Here is a 26,182-nt window from a genome sequence, read left to right on the forward strand (position 1 = left end):
GAACATTGCAAAGTTTGAGGAATATATTACATATGTATTTGCAGAAGTCTGGCCTTAGGGGCTAGATAGGCATATTTCAGAAATCTAAACAGAAATCATATGACTGAGAAATAGCTACTTTTACACATGAGAAAGTTGTAAAGCAAGACTACTCGACATATGGATGTTTGGGAGCCAGCTAGCTAGTAATCACAGCATTGCAACGAAGCTGGAGGTAATTTTTATGAAGGCACAGAGGGGAGAAAAGCAGAATTAAGATGGGTGGAAACGCTTTGCCAGCTGCTGGAGGGGACCAGTGGAGCTGCAGCCTGTACACTCTGACTTGCCATGCAGATTTCAGAAGCCCTTCCATGTAGGCTCTGTGTGGTCCACTGAATTCAATAGATTTTAGTAGTAGAGCAGCTGCACTCCGTTTACACTCTCCTAATGGTAGGCACCCCTCAATGCACAATGGATTTCCTATCGGAATACTTTCCATCACCATATGACATTAATTCCAGATACTTTTCCATATATTCACAATTTCAAATAAAACTCCCCAGCTCTCAAAAAGATACAAATGCAAAAAGCATGGTGTCCTGACAATAAAAAGCATGGTGTCCTGATCTACTGCAATTTCCACCTTTCAATGCTCCGCTGCCTCTTTTTTACCCATTCCCCATTTATCTGTTCCCCATACAGCATATTTTAAACTGACCAAAATTATCAATTTTATCTGCTTCAAATTGCAAATACATACAAATATATCTGTATGTAAGACATATATACTATATATATACACAAATTTAGAGAGAGAGCAATAGTTTCCCAGCACATCATTCATCAGTGTTCTGCACTTGCGTCCCCACCTCAAGGAAATCCTTGAGAGACTAGGGTGAAAAGGGGCACCACTTCCTATGAAAATGGATGCCAGGAGGCCTGCAAGTCTTTTGGGGGAGTACTTGGATCATAAAGAATTTGCTTTCAGAATCCAGGTCTTGAGGCAGAGGGGTCAAAATCTACTTGTTCTGAAAGCCTCTCTTCAGTGGGAGTAAGTTTCACAGACACTTTGTAGGGCCAATAAAAGATGGAAAGTTTGGGTCAAATAAGTGTTTAAACTGCTATAATTGATCTTACTGCAAATACTGGAAGTTGTTTCAGTACAAGTGATCGCGTTAATAATGAGACTAAAATCTCGAGGGTTCCAGAATGCAGTCTCAAACAGAACCAAAGGAAATTTAACTCCACTGAGCCCAGAAAGCATAAGCCATCAGAAACACAGCTCTAAAAGATCCCTGAAGAATGTAACTGGCAGTAAAAAAAAAAAAAGATGGAAAGACAGCAAAAATAAAAAATAAATTACCAGGCAAAAGACAGAAATGCAAAAGCACCTTAAGCAGTAAGAAAAAATAGCATGTTTCACTGAATATTTAGTCTTCCCTCATACTGCTGGTCTCTTTCATATCACTAGCACTGCCCATGAGAAAAGAAGTATAAGTACTTGCAGAACTTGCCAAAAAAGGCTCACACCCGCTTTTAGTTTTAATTTTTGCATTGATGGTTCAGGTGAAATCCAATGGATTTCAATGAGAACATTAAAATTAAAGCCTTGTCTTCCAAACACACACTGAGTAAATCTTAACAAATGAGTAGTCTTATTAACCTCAGTGGCAATGATTGGAAGGCTCATCTATTTTAAATGACTCCTGAGCAGTCTTCTCGCAGGTTTATGATAGTAACTACTGTACATTTAAATAAATGTAGAGTCTAATAGGCTTGTGTTTGTGCCAAAAAAAAAAAAAAAAAAGTCCTAAATAAAAAGCTGGTCTAGCAGCAAGGATGAATTAACTGGAAGGACCAAGAAGACCTTAATCCCTGCCATTGATCCATGCTTCCCAGTGCCCCACAAGCATCACCCACATTCTCGTCTTCTCTGTGGTTTCCTAACTGACTGCACGAAAGAAGAAAAGCGGTGGCACAGCACCCAGGAAGTCTGCATTTGAAGATCTATGTCACTTTTCTGTCTTTAGTATAAAACATGACCCAGGGGCTTGTCCTCATCATAGGAATTCCGAGTATTGTCCTCTACCCCAAGTTGGAAGCTACCCATAAAACTAATCCAGCTAACAGAGCTTTTCAAGCACACAGGAACAAAGGCCATTCTTTACATATTTTGTAAAATAAGCTTTTTTTCCCTAACTCTCAAATACCGTTTCACCCTTGGCCACAGAAACTGACTAGATTCTGCTGCTCTTGGAAAAGAATCACAGAGCATGATTCCGATAATTGAAATGCCTACGCTGGCAGACACAATACAGTCATCCTCCTCTCTGAGATACCTGTACAGTTGCAATTGGCGGAATTGTACAGGCATATTGCTCTGAGATGAGCTGTCCAAGAACTGAAGGTTACCAGGTGACTACCAGGCTTTTAGGCAGGTGGATCATGAAGACAGTAACTTTAATCTCATGTAGCCTGAAATGTGCTAAAGTAGAAAACCATTTTTTTTAAATAGGCACTTTTATGTTTTGAAAGTGGAGCTGAGGCATAAAACAATCTAAATCACTTCCTTAATTGCATTCCTTGAATCCTCCTCAGGTTTTGCTGTGCTGCATTGTGTAAGTGAAAAGTAGAATGCAGTTTGTTGTTTCCAAGTCACTTGTATCCCAGTCTCATGGCTTGCTTTGCTGCAGCTGGCAATCTTTTATCTTGAATGTAAATTCTAGAAGATCATTACTGATTAAGGTGTTGCCATAATATGAAATATCATTTCAAAATAACAGCTTTAGGGCACTTCATAAACTGATGGGAATATAAAAGTAGACAGCGAGGTGGCCTCAAGGATTTGCAGAAGTGTATTCAAAACACTTGACAGTTTAAAGCGGTTAATATGTTTTTGAAAGTCACTTACTGAGTTTGAATTTCCCACTTGGATTCTGATGTTCAGATAAAGACTCTTCATAATTATTGATCGCCACAGAGAACAAATTAGTATCTTGAAAACATGTTATCTTGTTACATTGATCATCCCATGTTATGAAAACACCAATGAGATTCTAACTTTATGTTCAAGTAGGTATATGAAACATCTACTCTTCCTTTGAAGTAGAATTCTTGCTTTCTAGAAAGATATTAAATGTTGTTTCTAAAAATCTGATCCAAGAAATCCTCTCTGAGACTGTAACTAAGGTTATCTGAATCAGTCTTGAAGACATTAGGCAGTACTGACCCCGGTGTCAGCCCCTGGTGTACACCAGTAGTGACTGGTCTCCAACTAGGCATCATGCTGCAGATCACAAACCTTTGAGCCTGGCAGTGCAATACAATGGATATCACTTTCTGACACATTAATATATGCACAGGTTGTTCATACCTATCAATTAAAAGCGTGCTAATGGACTACAGTCTAGATAATAGTAAGCAGAGTTGGAAATTATTTCTATACTTTGGAAAAATACGAAAGAATATCCATTCAACCTTAAAAATCCTTATTGTCAGTGGGAATAACCCAGTCAGCGCTCTCCTTCTCTGAAAATGTACTAGGAACTCTTAGTATAGTTGCAAGTCTGCCTACACCATCTTAGCCACACAGTAAGTGCAAAATTACTCATTGGAGCAAGGCCAATTTTTTGTTTTTGAATGTGAATTTCAGAGAAAATTATGTTGAGTATACACATTATGTCCTGGTGAAAAATACACACATTTGTACACCATCCCCACACCCAAATATCCCAAAAGGAAAATGCTGCTAATCATAGAATCATAGAAATGCAGGGATAGAAAGAGCCTCAGGAGATCATCTAGTATAACCCTCTGCACACAGGCAGGATCAAATGTATGTGGAACTAACCCAAATCTCTGACCTTCACTTTATCTTGCTGTAGTTTCGTTGTGAAGCTATGGGCAAATCTTTTTCCCTCCTTTCTTTGAGTTTCCTACCTGTGAAATGGGATAAAAATATTGGTATCAGTATCTGAACAGTGCTCTGAGATTTAGCATTAAGTATTACTTCCCCATCTTAGTTATAAACCATAACTGTGCTTTTGATCCCACATATTGGAGAGACCCAATATAAACAGAATGTAATACATGGGAAGAGTCCCAGCTCTTTTGTGTCAGATCATAGGTAATAGTTCTCATGACACGATACACAAATGCATTTCTAAGATTACAGAGAAAGATACAGATTTTCCACAGACTTCAGGAGTACCTTTACGTGCAGCAGCTGAAGACTCGTTTGACAGCTCTATGTAATTATTAATCAGCAAGTTTGAGCAACTACTTAAAGTCATTTATTGAAATTAATAGCAGAATGACCTGTGCAAGTTTGGTTCAAAAAGCAATTCAGTATTAGGATATTTAAAATGTGGCCTACAAGATGACAAGTACATTGCTTTGGGACCAAACTCTTCACGACGCCACCATGGGCTTCCGAAGCCAATGAGAGCTTTACAGACAGGAAAGCTGGAAGTAAATAAGAGTTTTTCAAGGATAACGTACCTCAAAATGCAGAACGGAAATATTTACAGTGAACTTACACAATATTAAAAGCTTCCTGGGATCCCTTTTTTTTAACTACAGTCATGCCTCAACAATCCAAATCTGCTTGCAATTTTCATTTTTATGTGTTTGAAACCAGAATCAGATTAACAAATCAGCAAATGTATAAACACAAGGAGATTGCTCAGACAGATAAATGACTTAACAATGCCCAGGCACACTCAAATCTAAGGGCAAATCACAGAAATAAAGGAGCAGAGATCCATGTAGAATGAGACAGGTCCTTCTCCCTCCCCAGGGGTTAGGCTGTCTGTGCTCAAGCCCTGCTATGGGGTCCGACTGCTGGGAGCAAGCTGTGCGAGAAAGGGCCTTGGTAGGGGCCTCACTGCTTTACTCAGGAGCTGCACTTAAGCACAGCCCTCACCCAGGGCCTTCCTGAGCTACAGTGCAGCCAAGCGTATGCCTGGCCTCACACCTTGCTAGTCCAGACCGTGACCCACAGGCTCAGCTTCCTGGCTGGGTCCCAGACACTCCTCATCACTAGGGACTGCTGCCTCGGGTCCGCTGGGCGGTGGCTAACCCTGGCCACCTCACCAGCCTCTTCAGCTCTTGTCCAGGTGCTGTGGGACTCCGCTCTGGCTGCTCCCCGGTCATACTTAAAGCCTTCTTTCAACTGATTTAGCTGTTCCCTCTGAACTGCGAAACACCCTCAGCTCCATCCAGGTAACAGCTCAGGATCTCCAGGTCAGATTTTAGGAGGTTTTACAATTTTTTTCTTAGTGTAAACGTAGTCACAGATACACTGCTGGTCTTCTAGCAAACAGAAACTATATAACATTGAATATCTGAATATTCTTTTCAATTTACATATATTCATTCCAAAAGAGCTTGGACTTTATCTGGGTTTTTTTGTATTTAAATCAGTCTATGCAAAATAGAAGCTTCTTTCTCCTGTTGTTAACTAAAGGAGCTGCAGGTGTGGGAGACCCTAACTGCGACAAGAACGGTGAGGGTCTGCACACAGTGATGCAGAACTGTGTTGTACAGAACATCTCAGCATCTAGCAAATGGAGACAGGATGTTGTGGCAGGACAGGATGGGTGAGTGCATGACCCAGCCACTAGACACTCTATAATTGGAGAGCACTGGATAACTCAAGGTAAACAAGCTGCTGCCTGCCACCACTTCCCATCTGGTCACTTGTGCCCATGAGCCAAAGTGTCAAATACAACAATGCTTACAAATCCAAAGCCATTTTACCCCGCGTGCAACGTGTCTGCATTTGAAGGCCAGTTTCCCTGTCTTGTCATTCAACCTGAATATGCAACCCAGGAACCCGCAGCCAAACATTTAGCACTATTTCCTCAGTGTAAAATAACGATTATGTTAACCTACGACAGGGCTACTTAATTACTTTTCCTGAAATCTACAAAGAAGTGTACTCAGTCTGAATTTTGCTCCAGATTTGCTTCATTAATGGTCTGAAGTCCACCAGCAAGAAGTACTCTACTGGCTCTAGCTCTACGTGACCAGTCAAGGCCTTAGTCAACGCAGCAGCACCTTACAGCCACCATTAACAAAACCAGAAGGAAAACAGTACCTCATCCAGGAATGTAGGAAACATCATGTGCCTGGAAACATAGCAAGCTCAACATAAAATGTACTAATGGTCCTAAATAGCCTTCACTTGTAGTACAACCAGTTATTTTGTTTCAGTTACAAAAAATGGATCTTTAATATACTAAATCCTGGAAAAACTCCGTATTAGTAGTTCAGTTGTAGATGGTCATTTTCAGTCAGCTCACAAGTAAAATCAAGTAATGACTCGATAAAGAAAACCCTGGTGAGCATGAAAGAGGAATTGGAAACTCAGAAATACCACTTCTTTGCCCACAAGACCATGAAATATGCTTCTACACGTAAGAAAAACTACCTTGAGGGCTTACTAGATTTTGTTGGAGCAACTAACCAAAAGGAAGGGATGAAATAATGTCATTTGGCATTCACATTATAGGCATGTCTAAACTAAAAATAAAACCCATAAATGCATGTATTTCAGTTCATATTGGTTAAGCCAAGAGAGCTAAATGAGGTAAAATAACAGACAAGAAAAGGCAATTTGGGTTTTATTTCTTTTTTAGAGAAAAATTTGGCATATTTAGGGTTTAATACCTCAGTGTCTTGGTGCTCTCTGCCACTCACTACAATCGATGGGAAACTGAAGTGCTCCAACAGTGATAGCAATTAGTCTTTGCCAGGAACATGTCTCAAACTTTCTACATTACCCTTCAGCAGAGCAAGTGCTGTACAGTTACAGGCAGCCTAGTTATCCTGTGAACCTTGCTTGTGCTAATACAAAGGGAGTTTTTATCTACGAACTGCTGAAGGATAAGGTTCAGTAAGGCATGTCAAGCCTAATCTTGTGAGTTGTAGAGCACTCCCTGGCAAGTGTTAAGCAATTTCAACTCCCATTAATCTCAACAGGCTTTGAGGATACAAATCAGGGACTTTTTGCTTAATTCTACCCTCACACTGAACTTCTGTTGAAGTTCATGGAAGCTCTGTGTGTGTGGAGTGATGGCCCTTCATAGCTGACTACTGTTTGCAGTAAAAGCAGCTGCATCTAAAAGTTTAATGTGTTTTAAATAAGCCTTAATCTTAGTAATAAAGGCTAAAGACATAGCTGACTAGGCCCATTTGCTAAAACTGTATTTTATTATCTGGCTTAAGAGATTTAAAATAAATAAATTGTAATAGTGGCAGGTTTTGCTGCTATTCATTTCTGCAATATATTCTAAACTGTGACTTTCCTTATTCCTTTCCTTCATTTTTAAAGCTAGTATTGCTTTCTGGCTTGGATAAAACTCCATATAAGAAACGAGATATGCAGATTAGGCCATTATCAGTGCTGTTACTGTATGATTTGCATTTGGATAATAACCTTCACTGGGAGACATCACAGCACATTACAAAAGCTGCCAAAAGAACCTTCTGCCATTTCTTGGAGAGCGTTACCAGCGCATCACCCCTCACAGGATGACTGTCCCCTGATAAAACAACTCGGAATGTCCTAGAAAAAGTATAACTGGAGCCAAGGATTCCTGTCTAGTTTCTCTCCTGGAAGAGAATTCACAGGCCAGTAAACAGGGCAGTTTTCATGGATTTACTGACCTTTGCAAAAACTCGTCACAGGAACTGGAGGGTGGTAAGCCTTTTTGGCAGCCCAATCCAGGCTAACTGAATTCTACTTTTATTGTTTTCTGTATAACAGATAGGCCACATTAAGACCAGCAGGAAATTATGTTGGAGACACCTCCCAGAGGTGTCAAATTTCTTTCAAATTTGACTAGTGAAAGCAGATTTTGCAGCATAATCTGCAGCTGGTATGAACTACTTTGAATCAAACCCAATTATGACTTTGGCACTGATGCTGCCTTCGTAATTCCCACGTATTTCTTTTACTTTAATAGAAGACCTTGGGAGCTGGGGACACCACTTCAGGGTGTATCTCAGTTTCACAGCCAGGCTCTAGAAGACCTGCAAGTTGAAAGGCAATCAGGAGCAATATCTGTGAATTTAAGCATGTCCATTAAGAGATATCTCCTGCTTTTTTCCTGCTTCTGAGATCTGGGCATAGAAAAAATGGTATTAAAACAGATGAAGACAGTAAATGGTTTCATAAAGATGAGATGGATTCCTTTTGTCTCAAGCCAGGACTGAGTCTCTGGAGCTACCAAAAGCCCTTTGTGAGAGTGTTTGGGTTATGTACACTCAATGTCCTCATCCATCAATGTCCTTAGAGACCTGCATGAAAGTCAGGGTTTTGAAACAGTGCCGGGAATTAGGCACTGAAGTCAATTAATCCAGAGAATGGATGTGATATCCCTGATATCCTGATGCCAAGCATGAAGCCACTCTGGTGAGGTGCTTCTCAAAGCAAGGTGCTCACAGTATAAACAGGATCAGAACTGTCAGCATCAAAATATTTCAGGAGGCTGTAAGTTTCTTTCCCCTCGAGAGATCTCATCGCAATTTTCATCTAATTGAAAGCCATTTTGGCTAATGCTCATTCGGGCAATAGCAGACTTTGCACTGTACTCAGAGACCAGGGGTCTCCTCTCTTGGGCATAACACAGCTGACACACGACTAGAGAAGTTTCCTTGGTTAACATGCTACTGAGACACAGTTCACCTGTCTAGGCAAGCTCTGCAACACGGCAGCTTTGAAAAGAAAAGCTGGTTGGCTAAAAGGTGATGCGGCAACAAACAAAAAGTCTCTATCAAGGTGGGGGAAAAAAGGAAACAGAACAACAAAGCAGCATATCAAATGCATCCATAATCCCCATGTCTACCTACTGCAAGAGTGGATGTGGTGGCAGTTGGGACCGATTCACTCTCCGCCCCAGGAGCACGTGAGGCAGGGACCTGACAAGCTGCACTGAGAGTCTTGCGGAAGACAAGGAGTATACTCCTGTATCCCAGGAGTCAGTGATCTTGAATAAGCCATGTCTGCTCTATTGGGCCTTACACTTTGGGCCAGAGAAGCCCATATGTTATTAATGTAATCTGTAATTTATAATATCTTTGGGAAAGGTAATGTGTATGTGGATCAAACGGTGAAATGTATTGATCCTGACCAGGAGACCATTGTACATTGAGGAGTCACAGCTGACCTGAGCAGGTGCAGGACTGTGCTACGCTGCGTGTCCAGTGTGGCCCTCAGGCTTGTGTTATGCTGACAGGATGTCCTGTCCCCTTGGCGCAGGACAAACTCAGCCAGCGCATTGTAACTGAGGAGCCTGCAGGCAGCTCCCACTCGCTACTGGTGATTACGTTACCTGCATGGCCTTGCCCTTATCTGAAGTGCTGCACGAAGTTGTCATGCAAACATCCTTTATGAATAGAGTTGTTTTCTTGTAAGAAAATTGTATAGTAGCTCGAACAACCAAAAAGGAGGAACCTCTCTCCACATATGGGATCTGTGCAACGTGTCATGGGAAAATCCATCTGGGGTCCGTCCAATGCTGCATGAATGCAAGATTCCCACTACCTGAAGGGACATAAGATTTATTTGCTATCTACATTCCTCTTTCTGTTCTATCAGCTATTTTATTAAGCCATTTGCTGCTGGGCATTTGCTGAGATCCAGAAAGAGCCCCACACCACCTCTCTTTGCCACCTCACCCCCCACTCCCTGGTACAGAAGGCGGGCACCCCACTCACACCCTCCACTACTGGGAAAATGCTCGGCTGTGCAATTCTTCCACCGAGTCAAACTTACTGTGATGGGGGAAACCCACACTAAAATTCCCACAAAAAATGCCCCATCTTCCGTTAATCTGGTCAGCATGTTAAGACCTCAAAACCCTAAGACAGTCAACTGCACTAAAAGCCTTTTTTTGTCTGTTTCCAAGTAAAATTAGCAATGGCCAAAATTATTACCCGGTTTACTACACAGACTCTCCCCTCTCCATTCAGCTTTTATTTCTCTAGTCTGACTGAATAATAAATTATAAAGGTTTCCTAACTATTCAAATATATAGCCATCTATACTTATTTATAAAACACTATCAAAGATTTTTAAACATATTTAAGATTCAGTGATTTCACAGACCAATTCAACAGGTTTTGGGTCTAGTTGTCACTTAGGTTACTGACAGAACAGGGGACCAAGCAGCATAAATCAGGCCCAGGCCACTTCAGACAGCAGTGTACGTCCTACTGTGTCTCAAGCACTAAATGGAGAATATGAGGCCCTAAGTACCACACAGCAAGTCAATAATGAACCAACCTGTCAACAGGGAGATGCTTTTAGATGAAGCAGAAAGGATGGAATGGGAAGAGGAGACTGAACCCTGCATTTTGAGTCATGCCATTGGCTATGGTCACCTAGAGACAGACCAAAATACATCGCTGTGAAAGGTCCTTCAGGTCCTTTTAGCTGACCTTGGGATACTGCAGCTGCATCAGCAAGCGGACTTGGATAAGTTATGAGGAGAAAACAAGCAGTCTACGTGACCTATGGGATCTGACTGATCTTCACTTTGCATGTACACTTGTAGGCAGCTCAAGAGAACAGTTTTGTTCTCCGAATCACTTTTGGATTTTTTCTGGGTCTTGAAGTGTCAGTGTGTGCTTCCCACCAATTCAACGGAAGCAGGAACAGGACCCTTTGGATGCCATAAACTGCCTATGGCTTTATTTGGAGAACCTGGAAGCAATACATTAAGACACTAAGCAATTCCCTAGTCTTTTAGAACTAAGAAACTGTTAAAAAAAAAATAGACGGACTTGCCTACATTTACTTTTGCTTCACACTTGTCAGCATTTCACTACTTTCAGCTTAAACCAACTCACAGTACACACCCTTGAGTTACATTAGAGGATAATCTAGCCCTTTTCAAACAAATTCCTTTCAAAATACTTGCGACGTTTTCTGAAGATATTTTTAGTGACAGCCATTCTGACATTACACGTCTAACAGAAGTTGCTTCTTGCTTCAATGTTCAGGAATGGAAGTGCTGTTTTGTGTTGAAATAACAATCTTAATTGAGAATACAACCTCTTTAGTCCCTGCTGTGTGGAGCTTTCAACTTGTTGGTAACACAGTGGTCGTCAAAATACATCAGAGCTGAGCTTAAACTGTTCTTCTGCCTTTGAGAAAGCTGCATAACATGCAGCAAAGAGCATGAGTTCTTCTTGATGTCCAGTGTCTTCCTGATGTCCCTGCAGCTTGCTGATCACTGCCTGTCAAAATATTTAGACTGAAGAGACTCACCCTGCAGGAATTTTGAAGCTGATAAAGACTTGGTTTTTTCACATTTAGGGAATATATAATGAATTACTTCATCCTTTTCAACACAAGTTACATTGCTTCTGTTTAAGTCTTTGGATTTAAGTCTGCATTTCAGTTTGGATGTAAGGAAGAGTCCAAACCTGGCCCAGCACTAGAAGACTAATTCATGCCCTGCATCCCGCACAAAAACCCAGGCCCAAAGCGCCCGGGCACGCAAGCACGTGAAACCCAGCCAACCCCTGCGACCGGGGGGGGGGGAGGGGAGGGGAAGGTGGGGGAGGGGAGGCGAGGCGAGGCTGGGCAGCCGGGCTGCCCTCACGGTGCGCTCACACAGCCACATCACGGAGAAGCACCTTGGTGGCTCAGACCCATCTTACTATGATGGCACCGTTTAAAAAGCTGCCGGATTTACGTGACTGTAGACAGGACGAGGCAGCCACCGCCCGGGGCTCCCTCAGCGCCACCCAGCGCCGCGGCACCCGCCCACCGCCACCGCTCGGTGGCTAGTGCGCATGCGCCATCCGCCGCGCAGGCGTCTTCGCCGCTGGGTGTGGCCAAGTCTCACGCAGGCGTCCACGTCCGTTTTCTGCCGGGGAGCGGGTGGGAGGTGCCCCTGGAGCCGGCCGGGTCGCGAGGCGAAGCGAGGCGAGACGAGGTGAGCGGTGCGGTGCGGTGCGGTGCGGTGGCTGTGCTGGCCGCGCGGGCGGTCCTGGCGCCGGGGACGCCGCTTAAGCGCCGAGGCGGAGGGCGCAGGGCCGCGGGGCGGGCGCTGGGCTCCCGCCGCGCCTGGGCGGGCGCGGGGACCGAGCCGCGGCTGGGCGGTGGGGGGGCCGCCTCTTCCCCGGGGCCGGTCTTCGGGGGTTGCCGGGATCTGGCCGTGCTGGGCCGGGACGCGCCGTGCGTGCAGCGGGGCGGGCGGCCCCCGGCGAGGCCTGCGGGGGATGTCACCGCGGTGGGGGCACCGGCACGACGTCAGGCCAGCAGCGAAATAACGACGACTGCTGCCGTTACTCAGTTGTGTTTTTTGTTTTTGGTTTTTTTTTTATTTAAACCTGGTTATTTTGAGGAGTTGTGAAGTGCCGCACGTGACACACAAGCGATGGGAGTGTTTGCGGGTATTCTCACTCCGCTGGTTTGGTAGGAACACCGGTTTGAATCAAGAGTCCTTAAGAATGAACAAAAGACAATAAATACAGAAAATGTGATCTCAGTGCTCCCAGCGATCATTTTCTGTTATTCAGCTTGGCTTACCATGTCGTAATTAGTTTTGGTAAAGTGGTATGGACCAGATCTGAAGGTGTAGTGCCATGACAATCCCTCTCTGGTTCAGTTGTATTAGCAATGCTTGTCTGTCTTAACATTAGGATGCTGTCTTGGGTTTGCGTGGCAAGGTTTTGGTAGTATGGGGGCTACAGGCGTGGCTTCTGTGAGAAGATGCCAGAAACTTCTCCTATGTCGGATGGGGCCAGTGCCAGCTGGCTCCAAGATGGACCCGCTGCTGGCCAAGGCTGAGCCAGTCAGTGATGGTGGTAGTACCTCTGTGATAATGTATTTAAGAAACAGTAAAAACTGCTGTGCAACAGCACCTGGCAGAGAGGAGTGATAATATGTGAAAGAAACAGCCCTGCAGACACCAAGGTCAGTGGGGGAGGAGGTGCTCCAGGCACTGGAGCAGAGATTCCCCAGCAGCCTGTGGTGAAGACCATGGTGAAGCAGGTTGTCCCCCTGCAGCCTGTGAAGGTCCACAGTGGAGCAGATATCCACCTGCAACCCATGGAGGATTCCATGCCAGAGCAGCTGGATGTGCCCTAAGGAAGCTCTGACCCTGTGGAGAGCAGCCCACGCTGGAGCAGTCTCCTGGCAGCACCTGTGATCCTGTGGAGAGAGGAGCCCATGCTGGAGCAGATTTTCTGGCAGGACTTGTGACCCCGTGGAGGACCCATGCTGGAGCAGTCTGTTCTTGAAGGACTACACCCTGTCGAAAGGACCCACGCTGGAGCAGTTTGTGAACAACTGGAGCCTGTGGGAAGGACCCACGTTGGAGAAGTTCGTGAAGGACCCCATGTTGGAGCAGGGGAAGAGCATAACTGCAACCCTCATTCCCTGTAGAGAGGTAGAGAAATTGGGAGTGAGTGAAGTTGACCCCAAGAGGAAGGGAGAGTTGCGGGGAATGTGTTTTTAGATTTGTTCATATTTCTCATTATTCCACTCTGATTTAATTGGTAATAAATTAAATTAATGTCCCTGAGTTGAGTCTGTTTTGCCCGTGACGGTAATTGGTGAGTCATCTCTCCCTGTCCTTATCTTGACCCAAAAGCCTTTTGTTATAATTTCCCTGCCCTGTCCAGCTGAGGAGGGAGAGTGATAGAGCGGCTTGGTGGGCACCTGGCATCTAGCCAGGGTCAACCCACCACAGATTACCATTCACACTGATTATGTTGGGAAAACAAGCAAAGGTCCCTTTCTTATACCTTGTCTTTTTTTTCTTTATCTTTCGTGTGTGTGTGTTGGGGGTTTGTTTGGGGTGGGTATTTTTTTTCTTTGTGGTTGATGGTGTAGCGTGCCTCTTCAGCAATGAGAATAGGAAAAATAGAGCTTAAGACAAACAAAAAAAGGTGGTAGGAGAAGTGAGATGTAATTAGTTAGAGCTTAACAAGGTAGGCTGCTGACGTACATGGGATAAGTTTGGGGATGTTTAGTAGCCAGTGTATGCCTGCTGGGACCCTATTTTGTCAGGGTCCTTTGCAGTATGTTAGGAGAGGACTACTGTAAGAATCTGCAAGATAATTATTGCCTTTCATAGTAGTCCTGTATTGTTTTTCATTTCTGGAGGCAGGGAAATGAGAAAGAACTGCTTGCCTGAACCTTATTTTGGATATGGATGGATTTGTTTCAGGGTGACGCTGTTTTCTTTGCCAGGGTTGTATTTTGTATAACACTAGTATCTCTGTCAGCTGCAACATGGAAATAAATTACACAATGCTCTAAGTTTGTTAAAGTTAAAGAAGATTCTGCTAAGTGGTTTTTTGAGACAGAATGCTGTCCTAAATGTTGTAAGCTGCGGTAAAGCTTGTCAGTAGTTTTCAAGGCTGTTGTTGATAGGCTGTAGAGACCCTCGCCAGCTCTCATGAGCCTGGCCCTCCTTGTGTTTGTGGTAAAAGACAGTCAAAAATAGGAAACAGTATTCTGATGTTGCTTTTCCAATTCTTGGGATTATTGTGTGGAAATTGTGCCATTCCTGGGAAGGAGAGAAAGGGGCTGCAAGAAATTCTGATGCTTATACCTATTTATAGAAGGGGCTTGGCATACTGACAAGAGTGGGCAGTAACCATGGTTCCTAAAGGTGACAAAACAGTTGTTCAGATTTTTTTTTTTTAATCAATAGAAAGTGGTCTCCAAATTAAAGTAGCTACCTAAATTGAAGAAGGGGAAAAAGCCCTCACCTTTTTGTTTTATTTCTTTCTTTTCACAGTGTCTAAGTTTTGACCTAACCTGGATAGCTTTCATGTCTTCAGTGCCAAAAAGCAGGACGCTGGGTTAAGAAAAGGGTTTGGTGGTTTTTTTTTTTTACTAACTCCAGATTTAGCTAGTGGTGAGGTTCCATTTTATAAATAATACTGGGAATTTTCTGCAATTATTTTGACTATCTTTTGGCTCTGCAGTTACTACCAACAGCAGCTGTTCTTCTCTTAAACATGTTCTTCTTACTGTCTTTGTCTCATTATATCATCACTCTCAGAGTGCACAAATGATTGTATGATGTTTCCATGGAGGTTATTTGCTATTGGGAAGGCTGGAAATGACGCTTTGAGAAGTGGGATACAAATGAACAAATTGCATCATGGGGACGTGTACCCAGCTCAAGAATGCATTTAGCAATTCCTAACCATTTTCTGATTGAAGTCTTGAACGGCTAAGTTCGCTTGACCTCCAGATGCCAACATGAATGTTAAGTGAAAGCGTATCTCTTCAAAGCTTTCAAAGAACAGTAGCCACTACCCTTGGACTGGGTACTACTTCCTTAAAGTTTTTCTTTTGGTGATTTTTAAATTTGCTAAATGTTGTCTGTGAACTTTTTGCCTCTTCTCAGAAGGATGAAATGTTAATGGTACTCTGACAACACTGCCAGTAATCGTCTTCCATGATCTGTTTCTTTGGGGGTGCAGAGTCAGCAGAGAGAAAGTAAGTGTTCTGAATAATGTATAGTGAGAAAAAAGACTTATTTTTGCACAGAAGAATAACTATGAAATCATATGCATAGATTAGGAGACCTATAAAATAGCATTTAATGTTTGTATTTTACCAGTGTGAAATAATAGCAATCAGCAGCCTAGTTAAGAAGAGATATTCTATTAAGTATGTATTTGAGGTAAAAAACTTTCTGCTCTTTGTACCTGTGCAAAATCCGTGTGGGAAATAGATAATAAAACAATGTATAAAAGTAAGCTTTATTATCTTTTCTTCTCTTCACAATACTTGAGCATTAAATGTTTTAGCCTGCCTATATCTTATAGCTTCTAATTCTTTTATGTAATTTCTAAAGAAAGAGAACCCTTCTTGCTTAGTATTAAGCATGTAGGCAAATCCATGCCCACTCAGCAGACTCCTTTAGTATGGACAGAAGTGCTTTGTTGAATGATGATGTCATTTTGATGCTTGAAGTTCTTTTTTGTATTTAAGGGTGATGGTGTTGGACTTCTAGTTTGTCAGGTTTCCGATACTATGTGTTTTTAATGTGCTCTTCATAAAATGCCATTAGAGTTGGATGCAGTGGATTCCTGCATTTTTTGCAATGTTTTGCAATTGCATTGCCATCTAAGCTTTGCAGCAGTGTGCAGGGTGGCATCTTTATTTTTGATTCATTTGGTTCTCAATTCTAAAGTTCAGATCAGAAACTATGCAAGTGTCTGTTCAACTGAGGATGCAGCTTTCTCCCTCTTTCTACAGTGAGATTTTATTTCCTTGTGGTACCTTTGGTTGTAAATGGCTAAAGCCCAGAAAGAGTGGGATGAAGAAGGCCAGTAGCAGAGTACAGACCCTGAACTTCAGGAGAGCAGATTTTGACTTATTCAGGGGACATTTTGGTAGGACCCTATGAGAGGTAACTTTGAAGGATGAAGGAGCTCAGGAAAGCTGGCAGAGCTACAAGCACAGCATAAGGTGCAAGAAAAGACCACCCCAATACTCAGGAAACCAACTAGATGTATTGGGAGACTAAACAGTGTGCTCCGGTGCAAAATTGGCAGCATACAGGAGGCAGAAGTAGGAACAGTCTACAGAGGGGCACTTTAGAAACATTGCTTGGGCATACAGAGATGGTGTTAGAAAAGCTGAAGCTCAGTGCAAATTGAAATTTGCAAGGGATGTCAATGGCAACAAGAGGAGCTTCTACTGTTACATTAATAGTAAAATGTTGAACAAAGAAGTAGGACATTTTCACGGTGCTAAGAGAGCTGGCCAATGCCCTTGTGAGGTTGCTCTCTGTTAATCTTCATAAGGTCATGGAGATCTGCAATGACTGCAGAAAGGCAAACATTGACCCATTTTTGAAAAATGCAAAAAGGTCAGCGTGGAGTACAACAAGCATGTCAACCTTACTTCAGTCTGTGGGAAGATCATGGAGTGTATCCTCTTGGAGCACATTTCTGGGCGTGAGAAGGAGGAGGATCCAGTCGACTACAAGCCAGTCAGTATCACTTCAGCCCCTGGGAAGGTTGGGGAACACATCATTGTAGAAGCCATTTTTAAATGCAAGAAGAACAGGATGTGACTAGGAGCAGTCAGTGTGGATTTACCAAGAGCAAGTCATGCCTGCCTGACGAACCTCATTGCTTTCTATAATGAGGTTACTTGTGCTGTGAACAAGAGGAGGGCAGTGGATGTTGTATACTTTACCAAGACCTTCAATACAGTCTTCCATTGTCTCCCTATCACCAAACTGGTGAAATATGGCCTGGATAAGTGGACAGTATAGTCAGTGGAAAACTGGCTGGATGGTTGGGCTCAAGGGGTGGTGATCAGTGGTGCAAAGTCTATCAGACTGGCAAGTAATGGTGTCCAGCAGGCATCAGCAGTGGGCGCAACACTGCATAGTGCCTTCATTAATGACTTGGATGATGAGATGGAGTGCACTCAGCAAATTTGTGGCTGACCCCAAGTTGCAGAGAGCATTCAAAGCACTGGTAAGTAGGGTGCTCTTCAGGTGGACCTAGACAGTCTGGAGAAATGGTCTGATGGGAACTTCTTGCAATTCAACATGGAGCAATGCAAGGTCTTGCATCTGGAATGAAATAATCCCATGCACCAATACAGGCAGGGGCTGACTATCTAGGAAGCAGGTCTACAGAAAAGGCCCTGACGGGGGGTCCTGGTAGACACCAAGATGAACCTGAGTCAGCAGTGCAGTGTGGCAGCAAGGAAGGCCAGCTGCATCTTGGGCTGTATTAGTAAGAATGTGACATCCATGACCATGATTGTTCCCCTCTGTGTGGCACTTGTGAGGTAGCGTCTGGAGTGCTACATCCAGAATTTGGGCTCCCCAGTACAAGAAGGACACTGGAGCAAGTCCAGCAGGGGCCATCAAGATGGTCAGGGGTCTGGAGCACAAAATGTACAAGGGGAGGCTGAGAGCAGTGCCTGTTCAGCTTGAAGAGGGGAAGGCAAAGGAGAGACATTATTGCCGTTTGCAACTACCTGGTGGGAGGATGCAGAAAAGATGGAACCAGACTATTCTCAAGAGGTGCACAGCAATAGGATGAGACGCAACAGGCACAAGCTGGCTATATACAAACAAAAATTACATTATATACAAACCAAAATTCCTGTTAGGTATTAGGAAAAAGTTGTGGGTTTGGTTTTCTTTACCATGAGGGTTGTTGAGTATTGGAACAACTTGCCCAGGGAGACTATATCCTTGGAGGTTTTCAGGATATGTGTGAACTTGGGATAGAGCAAGCTGATCTTATCAGACCAGTTCTGATGAGGGAATTGGGCTAGATGACCTCTGGAGATCTTTGTTCCAATCTAAACTCTGATTCAGTGATTCTTATTGGGAAGAGTAAACATGGGTATGGATTTACCAAGGAAAAATTATGCCTGACCCACCTGATTGCCTTTACTAAAGGATAAAATAACTGGATTTGTAGACAAGGGAAGAGTGGTAGATGTCATTTATGTCAACTTGAGCAAGGCCTCAGCTGTATCCCACAGTGTTCTTGTGTCAAAGGTAGGATGTTTGCCCACTGGCAGAGCTGCCCTCTGGACAGATTAGAGGAACAGGCTGATGGGAACCTCAGGAATGTCAACAGTGACAAATGCCTTGTCTTGCCTCAGCCCTTACAGTACAGGCTGGGGATGGGCTGGCTATGGAGCAGTTATGCGGAGATGGCCATGGGCCCTGGCAGGCAGTGCCCCAGGCAGTGTGAGCAGGGCATAGCCTGGGGAGCCAGGTTAGGGTGGGATTTATCCCCCTCTGCTCAGCACTCATTAGACCTCATATCAACATGTCCAGTTTTGGATCCCAGTAAGGGAGAGGTACTGACCAGCAGGAATGAATTCAGGAGAGACCATTGAGACAGTGGGGCTGCTTCCCTTGCCCTGCAAGGAGAGGCTGTGGGACTGGGGCTGGTTCAGCTGGGTGCAGGGACAGCTTCGAGGGTACCCAACAGCAGCCCTGGCACCGATGGGAGAGGGGTGAAGAAGACACAGCGAGGCTTTTCAGAGCAGTCTGTGGCAAAAAAGCTTGGGCTAGTGATGAAGAGAAAACTTTTATCAATCAGTACAGCTCAGTAAGGTGGTGCCTTCTCTGATTTTGGAGGTTTTCAAGCCCTGATGGGACAAAGCCCTGAGCAACCTGGTCTGACACCATGGCTGAACTTCCTTTGAACAGGAGGTTGAACTAGAGGCATCCTTAGGTCCCTGCCAGCTTTGATTATCCAGTGATCCTGTAAAATTTCCAGGCATTCCACGTGCGTATGCAAGTGCCTTTGCTGAGGGTGAATGCCGAAGACTGAAGAATTGTTTAGATGGTATTTCAATTCATTAAATTGCATTGATACAGGTGTTGTAAATATCTTGTAGACGTTTAGTGTAGATTGATTGAAATTGAGGAATTGTTTCTGATGGGGGCGGCAACAGATTTCTGGTCTGCCTGGAATAACTGATTTGTGCTTCCGTTGAAAGTGTACTGTGCTTCTCATGATCCTCTACTGTAGTTTCTTCTTTTAATATGAATAATAAAAATTACCTGGTGGCAGACAGCATATAATTCCAGTGTGTTTGTGTCAAAACTACCTAGGAAGGAACCTTCCATCATTTTGCTGCTTCTTAGGTAGAACTGGAGGGGGTTGTTTTTTCTGTCTCAGTTGGTATATACAAATAGGTTGAATGCATCTAGATCCACTGGGGTTTAGACATGCTCAACAGATCTAGGTATGTCTGGAATTGTTTGCTGTAGTGATTATATTTCTTTTTAAAAAAAAAAAACAAGATGTCAACTCTAGTTTAATGTGTGTTCATTATATGAACACCTATTGTCTCAAAATGCAGTTAAATCTATTCTAAAACATAACAAACCCATATTGGCATAATTCTGAGTGCGGTTAACATTTTTTTTTTTTCCCCCTCCTAATCTTTCAGAAATGTAATTCACATATTTTGCCGAATATTTTAACTGCCAGGAATTTATATTCATTGTGGTGGTAACTTAATTTTGAGTTTTCCTGCTGTGAATGGTATTTGTTGTAGCACATGCTGCATTTGCATGTTTCCAGGGTTTAATTAGGTCTTTTTGAAAATAAATGGCAAGATTCTGAATGCATCACACCGACAGCATGTCTTGAAATTGGAGTATTGTGCATGTATATGTTTTCTTAGTGGTTATTGCAAAGGATTACACTTAGGTTTTCAGCAAGTGCTAGGGGTTTTTTTTTTTTTTTAACGAAGCCATCCCCAGTGACTGGAGGTGTGTTTACAGTAAACTGAAATATTTGACTATTTGCAGTTGGCTATCAGTTTCACTGGTGTGCAACAAGGTAAGCTGAGTTCTGATTTCTCTCCAGTTTAGGTTCCCATGTGCTTGTGGGTGCCTGCATATTCCAACTTAGAGAAGTTTTTTTTATCAAGTGTTCCAGCCCCTAACTACAATTACCATTTACAGTCTCACAGGTGGTTCTTTTGTTTGTTTTACTTCTGTTCTTGCATGAAATAATTGAAAAACTTGTGGAGAATTTTGCATTTTAAATCATGTTTTAGAAACTGTGAACAGTCCTCTTGAGCTGTCCCATTTTCAAGTCAATGAGATATACTTAAAATGCTCTCCCAGATAAATGTTTTCAGAGTACACATATGCTGTGCCATATGGAACTGTATATTTGCTCCAGCTTTAAGAAACGTTGATCACCCATTCTTTGCGCAAGACCAATGAGTATTCAACATTTCTTGGGTTTAAGCCCATCAAGCAAGGTGATATGGTAGGCTTAGGAGGGGAAGAAAATGCTTTAATGCTTACATCTGCTGTTAAGTACAACATAAATCTTGTCTATTTTTTTTCTGGCAAATAGCATGGTTTCTTTCCCAGTCCTAAGTATATTTTTTTAAATCTCTCTTGCAGAGTGAGAGTTAGTGTCATATGACAGAGCCAAAATGTTGGATGACATCAAGAAGCGGTTTGAATTTCCTAATGCAGTTATTCAGTCACAGGTAATTTTTTTAAAAGCTTTAAATGGATTGAATTGTCTGTGGAAACCTTTGTTCCAAGGCCTGCTGCCTGACTGTAAAAAGGTGATGAGGAAGACTTCCCCCCACCCCCCCCCACCCAAAGGCAGAAAAACCATAGAAGTAGAGTATTCTTAAGTTGCAAACAAATGCTAATTGCCCCCTCTGTGTAATCCAAACATTGGACATAATTGCTTATCACTGTAAAGTCTCTGCAGGAAAACCAGAAGCTTTCCAGGTCTGGAAGGTTTAAGTGAGGCCAAATGGTTTTTAGTGACCCTGTGATCTTGAGAGAAACCAGAAGTTACCAGATGTCATGTGTGGGGTTGAAATACTTGACAATACTTTATAGAACTGTCTTTAGGACTGATCTGTTTTCTTCCTGTGTGATGAGAGCTGATGAACTACTGCAGTCTTGTCTGTCATCAAAGAATAACTGTATACAGAGCTCCACTGTGATCAGCAGACCAAAACCCTTTATTTTCAGATCCATGCATTGGCTCCTAATCATGTTCACCTAAAACTTTCTCATGTGCATAAAGTGTTTAGCACAGTATTTTTAACAGACAGGAAGGAAGAAAGTAATAAGCTCCGTTTAAATAATGCACCTTCCTTGCTTTGGCCAGCTCTCATTTCAGTATTAAAAACGTATCTCTTCAGCTCTAAGATCACTGCTAACTTACCCATTTTCTTCCTCTTCCTGTTTTGAATTCAGGATTAAATATGTAGCCATTTGTTTGATGGAATAAGTTGATGTGAATGCAGTCTGTGCAACCTGGTGTCTCTGTTGCCTTTTCAGTTCAGCCCAGTCTACATTAGTTTACAATAATTAAGTTTGAAAGAGAGACACAGAAGTCCCCTTGTGATCAACTTAGCGTTTAGGAGAGGAAGTCATGTCCCTGAAAGCTAGAGTTCATCTAAGGTGTAGCAAAGTGTCTTGTACTGCAGATGAGTTCACGTCATTGCTAACCTTAATGAGTAGGACTCACATCTTTGAACCAGTTCATTTTTCTTCAGTGCAGAATGTCCGCATGGTACAAATATTGCTGAAATGTCTTGGCTCATCACTACAGCTGCACATCACTAAGGGCTACTGGTGTGCTTTGGTTGATTTTGTGCTGTGCTTTGGTTGTTTTGCTAGTTTCCACTTATATTCTGTGACCCCTGAAAAGCGTGCTGTAATCTTCAAACTATCATCAGGCCAGGATTCAACTTCGTGACAGATGTCTTCTCTTTCTGGGACCAACCAAGACATCTGCTCTGCAGAGCATGTAACCTACACAGACAAGGATCAGCGAAGTGAGAAACTTGAGCATAGTTTTGTAGGCCAGAAAGTTTCACTGGTGAATCTAGTTATTGGAATGCAGTGGGCTAATCTACGTTTTGACTTTCCTGTACAGCTCACTGCAAAAGCCACTTCCTATTGATAAGCCCCTTTTCCAGTGTAATGAAAGTGTTTTAAGGATGTGGTGTGGGTGTGAATTAATTTCTGAAGTTCCTTATAAACAGGAAAAAGAAAAAATAATACAAGATTCACTTGGTAAGTGCACTAAAAAAGATGTAATCTGCCTGGGGAGCATGTTGTTGTTCTTGCTATGGGATAGCTGCAGAGATGAATATCTGACTTTGTCCCATTTTCTCATTCCATTTTCACAAGAGTAAGATTCCCAAATTATAAACTTGTGATGCAAAAATTTGGGCAAGTTGCTTAGATTTGCTGTGTTCCACATCCTCTCTTGCTTCTGCTGCCCTATATAGTGAAGGATTTAATAATTACCAGTGCTGTTAAGTACACTGAGATCTGTACAGCAGCGGAGCTGTAAATGTCTGTTACAGTTGATGCATTAAAATATCTGCAATTCCTGAGTATGTACCTCATTCTAATCTTATAAGAGGTTCTGTACAAAGAGACCCTTGGATCTATGTGGAGCCCTATGGAGGCTTGTTTCTCTTCTGCCTCAGGATAACAGTAAATAGTAGTATGCCAGCATTATGGAGATTTTTGACCCTAAAACATATTTCAGCTTCCATACCAGTAAGTTTGGTATTTCAAATCACGATAAAATGATCATATGCAACAGCAGTGTAAATTCTTCCTAATAGAGAATTGAAAAATAACACTTGATCTGCATGTGTGTTTTATTTCTTTTTTCTCTTTCAGGCAGTGGGTCATCTGATTGCTGCAGTACTGAAAGAAAGTATTTCTTCGGAGAAGATCAGGCAGGCATCTGACCAGGTCTGTCATTCTTTCACTTCTGTCTCCTCTGCATCCATATGTGCTTACATTATTCTATGGTTTCTCATTCCCATTGTGTAATTTTAATAAATCCTAGAAGTTAAGTGAGGTAGTTAGCCATATGTGTCTGGGCGTACAGGTAGAAACGGTAAATCTCTGGGATCAGAAGAGCAGTTCTACTTCCATCAGAAGTCTTAATGGCAGAAGTCTTAATTCTGCAGAATACCAACATCTAGCTATGCTCAGTTTAAGAGAGTTTTATTTGAGTTTATTTACATTACTGCAAGTGAAGTGCCATATGGTGAGACACTGTCACTTAAGCAGGAAAGTCTTTTACATCACTTTAAAAATTTCAAAAAGTACGGCGTTTCACATACCTGTGTTGGTGTTATATTTTATATTAGCTAAGTGGAGCTTATATTTCTTTGAGAGAGCATGGTGCAAAGGCACACTTTGCCTTTCAGTTGAGTCAGGCTCGCTTAAGTGCAGGTCTGTCTTGTTAACTGAGAGGCATATGAAATGCTGGCATTTGCAAGTGTCACAGAAACACAGGAGGGGTGTTAGTTAGGACTTGCTCCTCCGTTTTTCCTCCCCAAAAACTGACATGTACAGAAATGAGCAGAAAATGATTTGTGGATTTTTTCCTCCCAGTCTGAAGTCTTAAAAAAAAAAAACAAACCCAAACCTGCAAAGTGCTGAGTTTTGATGTGAAGGAATATTGGAGGTGTGTCCATTCTCTAACAAAAGCTCCTCCAGCAGTCCTGATCGTAATCATGTTCCCAAATGACATTCTGTTTTGAGCTACAAGCAGACTCTTCCCATTTGCCATCCCATGAAAATATTAAACTGAAATACAGCAACACCTTCTAAAATGCTAAGAAGCAGAAGATTGTGCTGCTTAGACATTGCAGGCTCCCTTTTTATTCAAGAGCATTTTGCAGTGTTCAGTTGTTTAAAAATGTTCCTTGTTTCTCCATTTGGAAGCTACAAAGTCAGCAAACTAACCTGTGAATGCAAATTTAGCATGAAAACAAGCAGCATTTTTAATGGATACTGCCAAACCTTTGTGCTTGCTAGCAAATGCAGAGAACTGAGGACTTCATATGGTGAGTAAAGACGACTTGCCTCTGGATAGCCCTTTGTATGCCTGCCTCTAGCTGTCTGCACTACACCTTGCTGTAGCCATAGCTTTACACAGCAGTTTGAGTTGTCTCCAATTACATCTTGATCTTTTTAAGGAGAGTGAAATTGATGAGAGCCTACCTGCATAGGCACAGCTGAAAAATCTGTTTGCCTTACCCTTTTCTCAGAGACTCCTGTCTGTACTGAGGGCATAGGCAGTAGGGGGCAGGAAAGTGGGAGCTGTCCTGGGAAAGGTCTGCCTTAGGTATAGAATCTGTACCCCAGCTTCCTCTCTTATGCTCTCTAAGACTTGAGGAGAAGTTGTCAAGCAGGTTTTTATTTAAAAGTCTGTTTGAGATGAGTGAAGAGAAATCAGTGTCAGCCTTCTCATTGCTTGTGTCTCATGCTTTTGACTAGACTCCTGCTCTGAACTTGCTTTGGGAGAAGTGCTGCAGTGAGAATGTTGCCTTGCGAACAGCCTGCTCTGAGGGGTTGGTGGCGCTTGTTGCAGAGAAACATGCTGAGCTTGACTATGTTCTTCATGGAGCTCTCAACCTGATTCCTTCAGCAAGGTAGTGTTTGGTTGCCTGATTTTGTGTCTTTTGTCAGCTGGTTATCAGACATTGCTTTTCCCTTGTAAATACAGGGGAAGAGAAGAGGTTCTGTAAATTACAGTATCTTCAAATAAGTTGTGGCATTAAGGACTGGCATTGCCCTGCCAGTCTGCTGAAGGCTGTTACTTTCATCTTGGCAGTGTGACACTGTGGGTCTCTGACTTAAGAACTTGCGGAGTATCCTATGCATGTAAGCTGAAATTGTTAGCAGTTCAGACTAATGCTCTGAACTTTGAACTGTGGAACCTCAGAAATCAATGCCCTGCCTAGTTTTGTTGCCTCTATCATGGGGAAGGGGGAAGAAAATGGCAGCAACTTCCATTATGAGGATGGGAAATAACTTCCTAATCAGTTTGTCCAAATAACTAGTTGCTCAATTAGAGTTGCCACAAGACTGTGGGTGCGGATTAGGAATGCTGGGTTTTGTTTCCATGTCTGCTGAGGAAGAAATCACTTTACCTAACTCTGCAGCTACTCCTCTTACAAAATTCTGCAAATATAATGCCTACATCTCACAATGGTGTTCTGAGCTAGACTGCCTGTGCAACATACTAAGAGAATACAGTTGTGGGGGGAAAAAGACTGTGCATAAAATTTATAAATGGGAAGTCAAATGATGATTGGGAAGATATTTCCGTTCAAATCTACCAACCTTGTAAAGTTCCTTGGCTATCTTTTTCTCTTCTGATTTTTGGCAGCTAACTGGATTTCTGCACTAAGCTTTCTCATTCCCTTCCTAGAGAATGCTAGAGTTGTTTTTAGCCAAGCCAGCTAATTGGTGCTACACCTGTGATGTATTATGCTGGTGGGCTCAGCATAGAGGTTGCAAGAACCACACTATTCAAGACATGTTTTTTACCCCTTCTGACCTTCACATAATCAGTTTTAGGCTGAGGTTTTTCATGGCCAAAGGTGAGTTTAGGTTTGAGTAAACTAGTGAAATGCTTAAGAAATCAGATATTTTAAAAAAGACTGTTTCTCTCCTTGTGACTTGCTTGTTTGCAGCTAGGATCTTGCTATGATGATGCTGATTCTATGCTGAGTTTACAATAAGTGGTTATGGATCCCTAGGAAACGTTTTGTAAATATATTTTTATAATATGAATAATTTCTGCAAACCACTGTCCTCCAAATGACAAAATTTTACTAGTTCAGTTTGGGGTTAAGGGAATAATCTGCATTGTTAATAAAGTAGTAAAAGCACCTGTGCTTAGACTATGA

At 42.6% G+C, this 26,182-nt stretch overlaps 1 protein-coding gene across 2 annotated transcripts in view; it reads left to right on the plus strand.

The window, feature by feature from the left end:
* The first annotated feature begins 11,842 nt into the window (after nucleotides 1-11,842).
* FOCAD (focadhesin) overlaps nucleotides 11,843-26,182 on the plus strand; it is a 128,608-nt gene continuing 114,268 nt past the window's right edge. Inside the window, exons 1-5 of one of the 2 annotated variants that reach the window (XM_076361906.1) lie at nucleotides 11,843-11,930; nucleotides 20,340-20,440; nucleotides 20,886-20,974; nucleotides 23,151-23,225; nucleotides 24,765-24,919. In XM_076361906.1, coding sequence (XP_076218021.1) covers nucleotides 20,918-20,974; nucleotides 23,151-23,225; nucleotides 24,765-24,919 — 287 coding nt within the window. In that variant the 5' untranslated portion in view covers nucleotides 11,843-11,930; nucleotides 20,340-20,440; nucleotides 20,886-20,917. The remainder of the gene's footprint in view (nucleotides 11,931-20,339; nucleotides 20,441-20,885; nucleotides 20,975-23,150; nucleotides 23,226-24,764; nucleotides 24,920-26,182) is intronic. The other variant, XM_076361904.1, reaches the window with a different exon arrangement.

The sequence above is a fragment of the Aptenodytes patagonicus genome, chromosome Z, assembly GCF_965638725.1.
Source record: "Aptenodytes patagonicus chromosome Z, bAptPat1.pri.cur, whole genome shotgun sequence".
Lineage (NCBI taxonomy): Eukaryota > Metazoa > Chordata > Aves > Sphenisciformes > Spheniscidae > Aptenodytes > Aptenodytes patagonicus.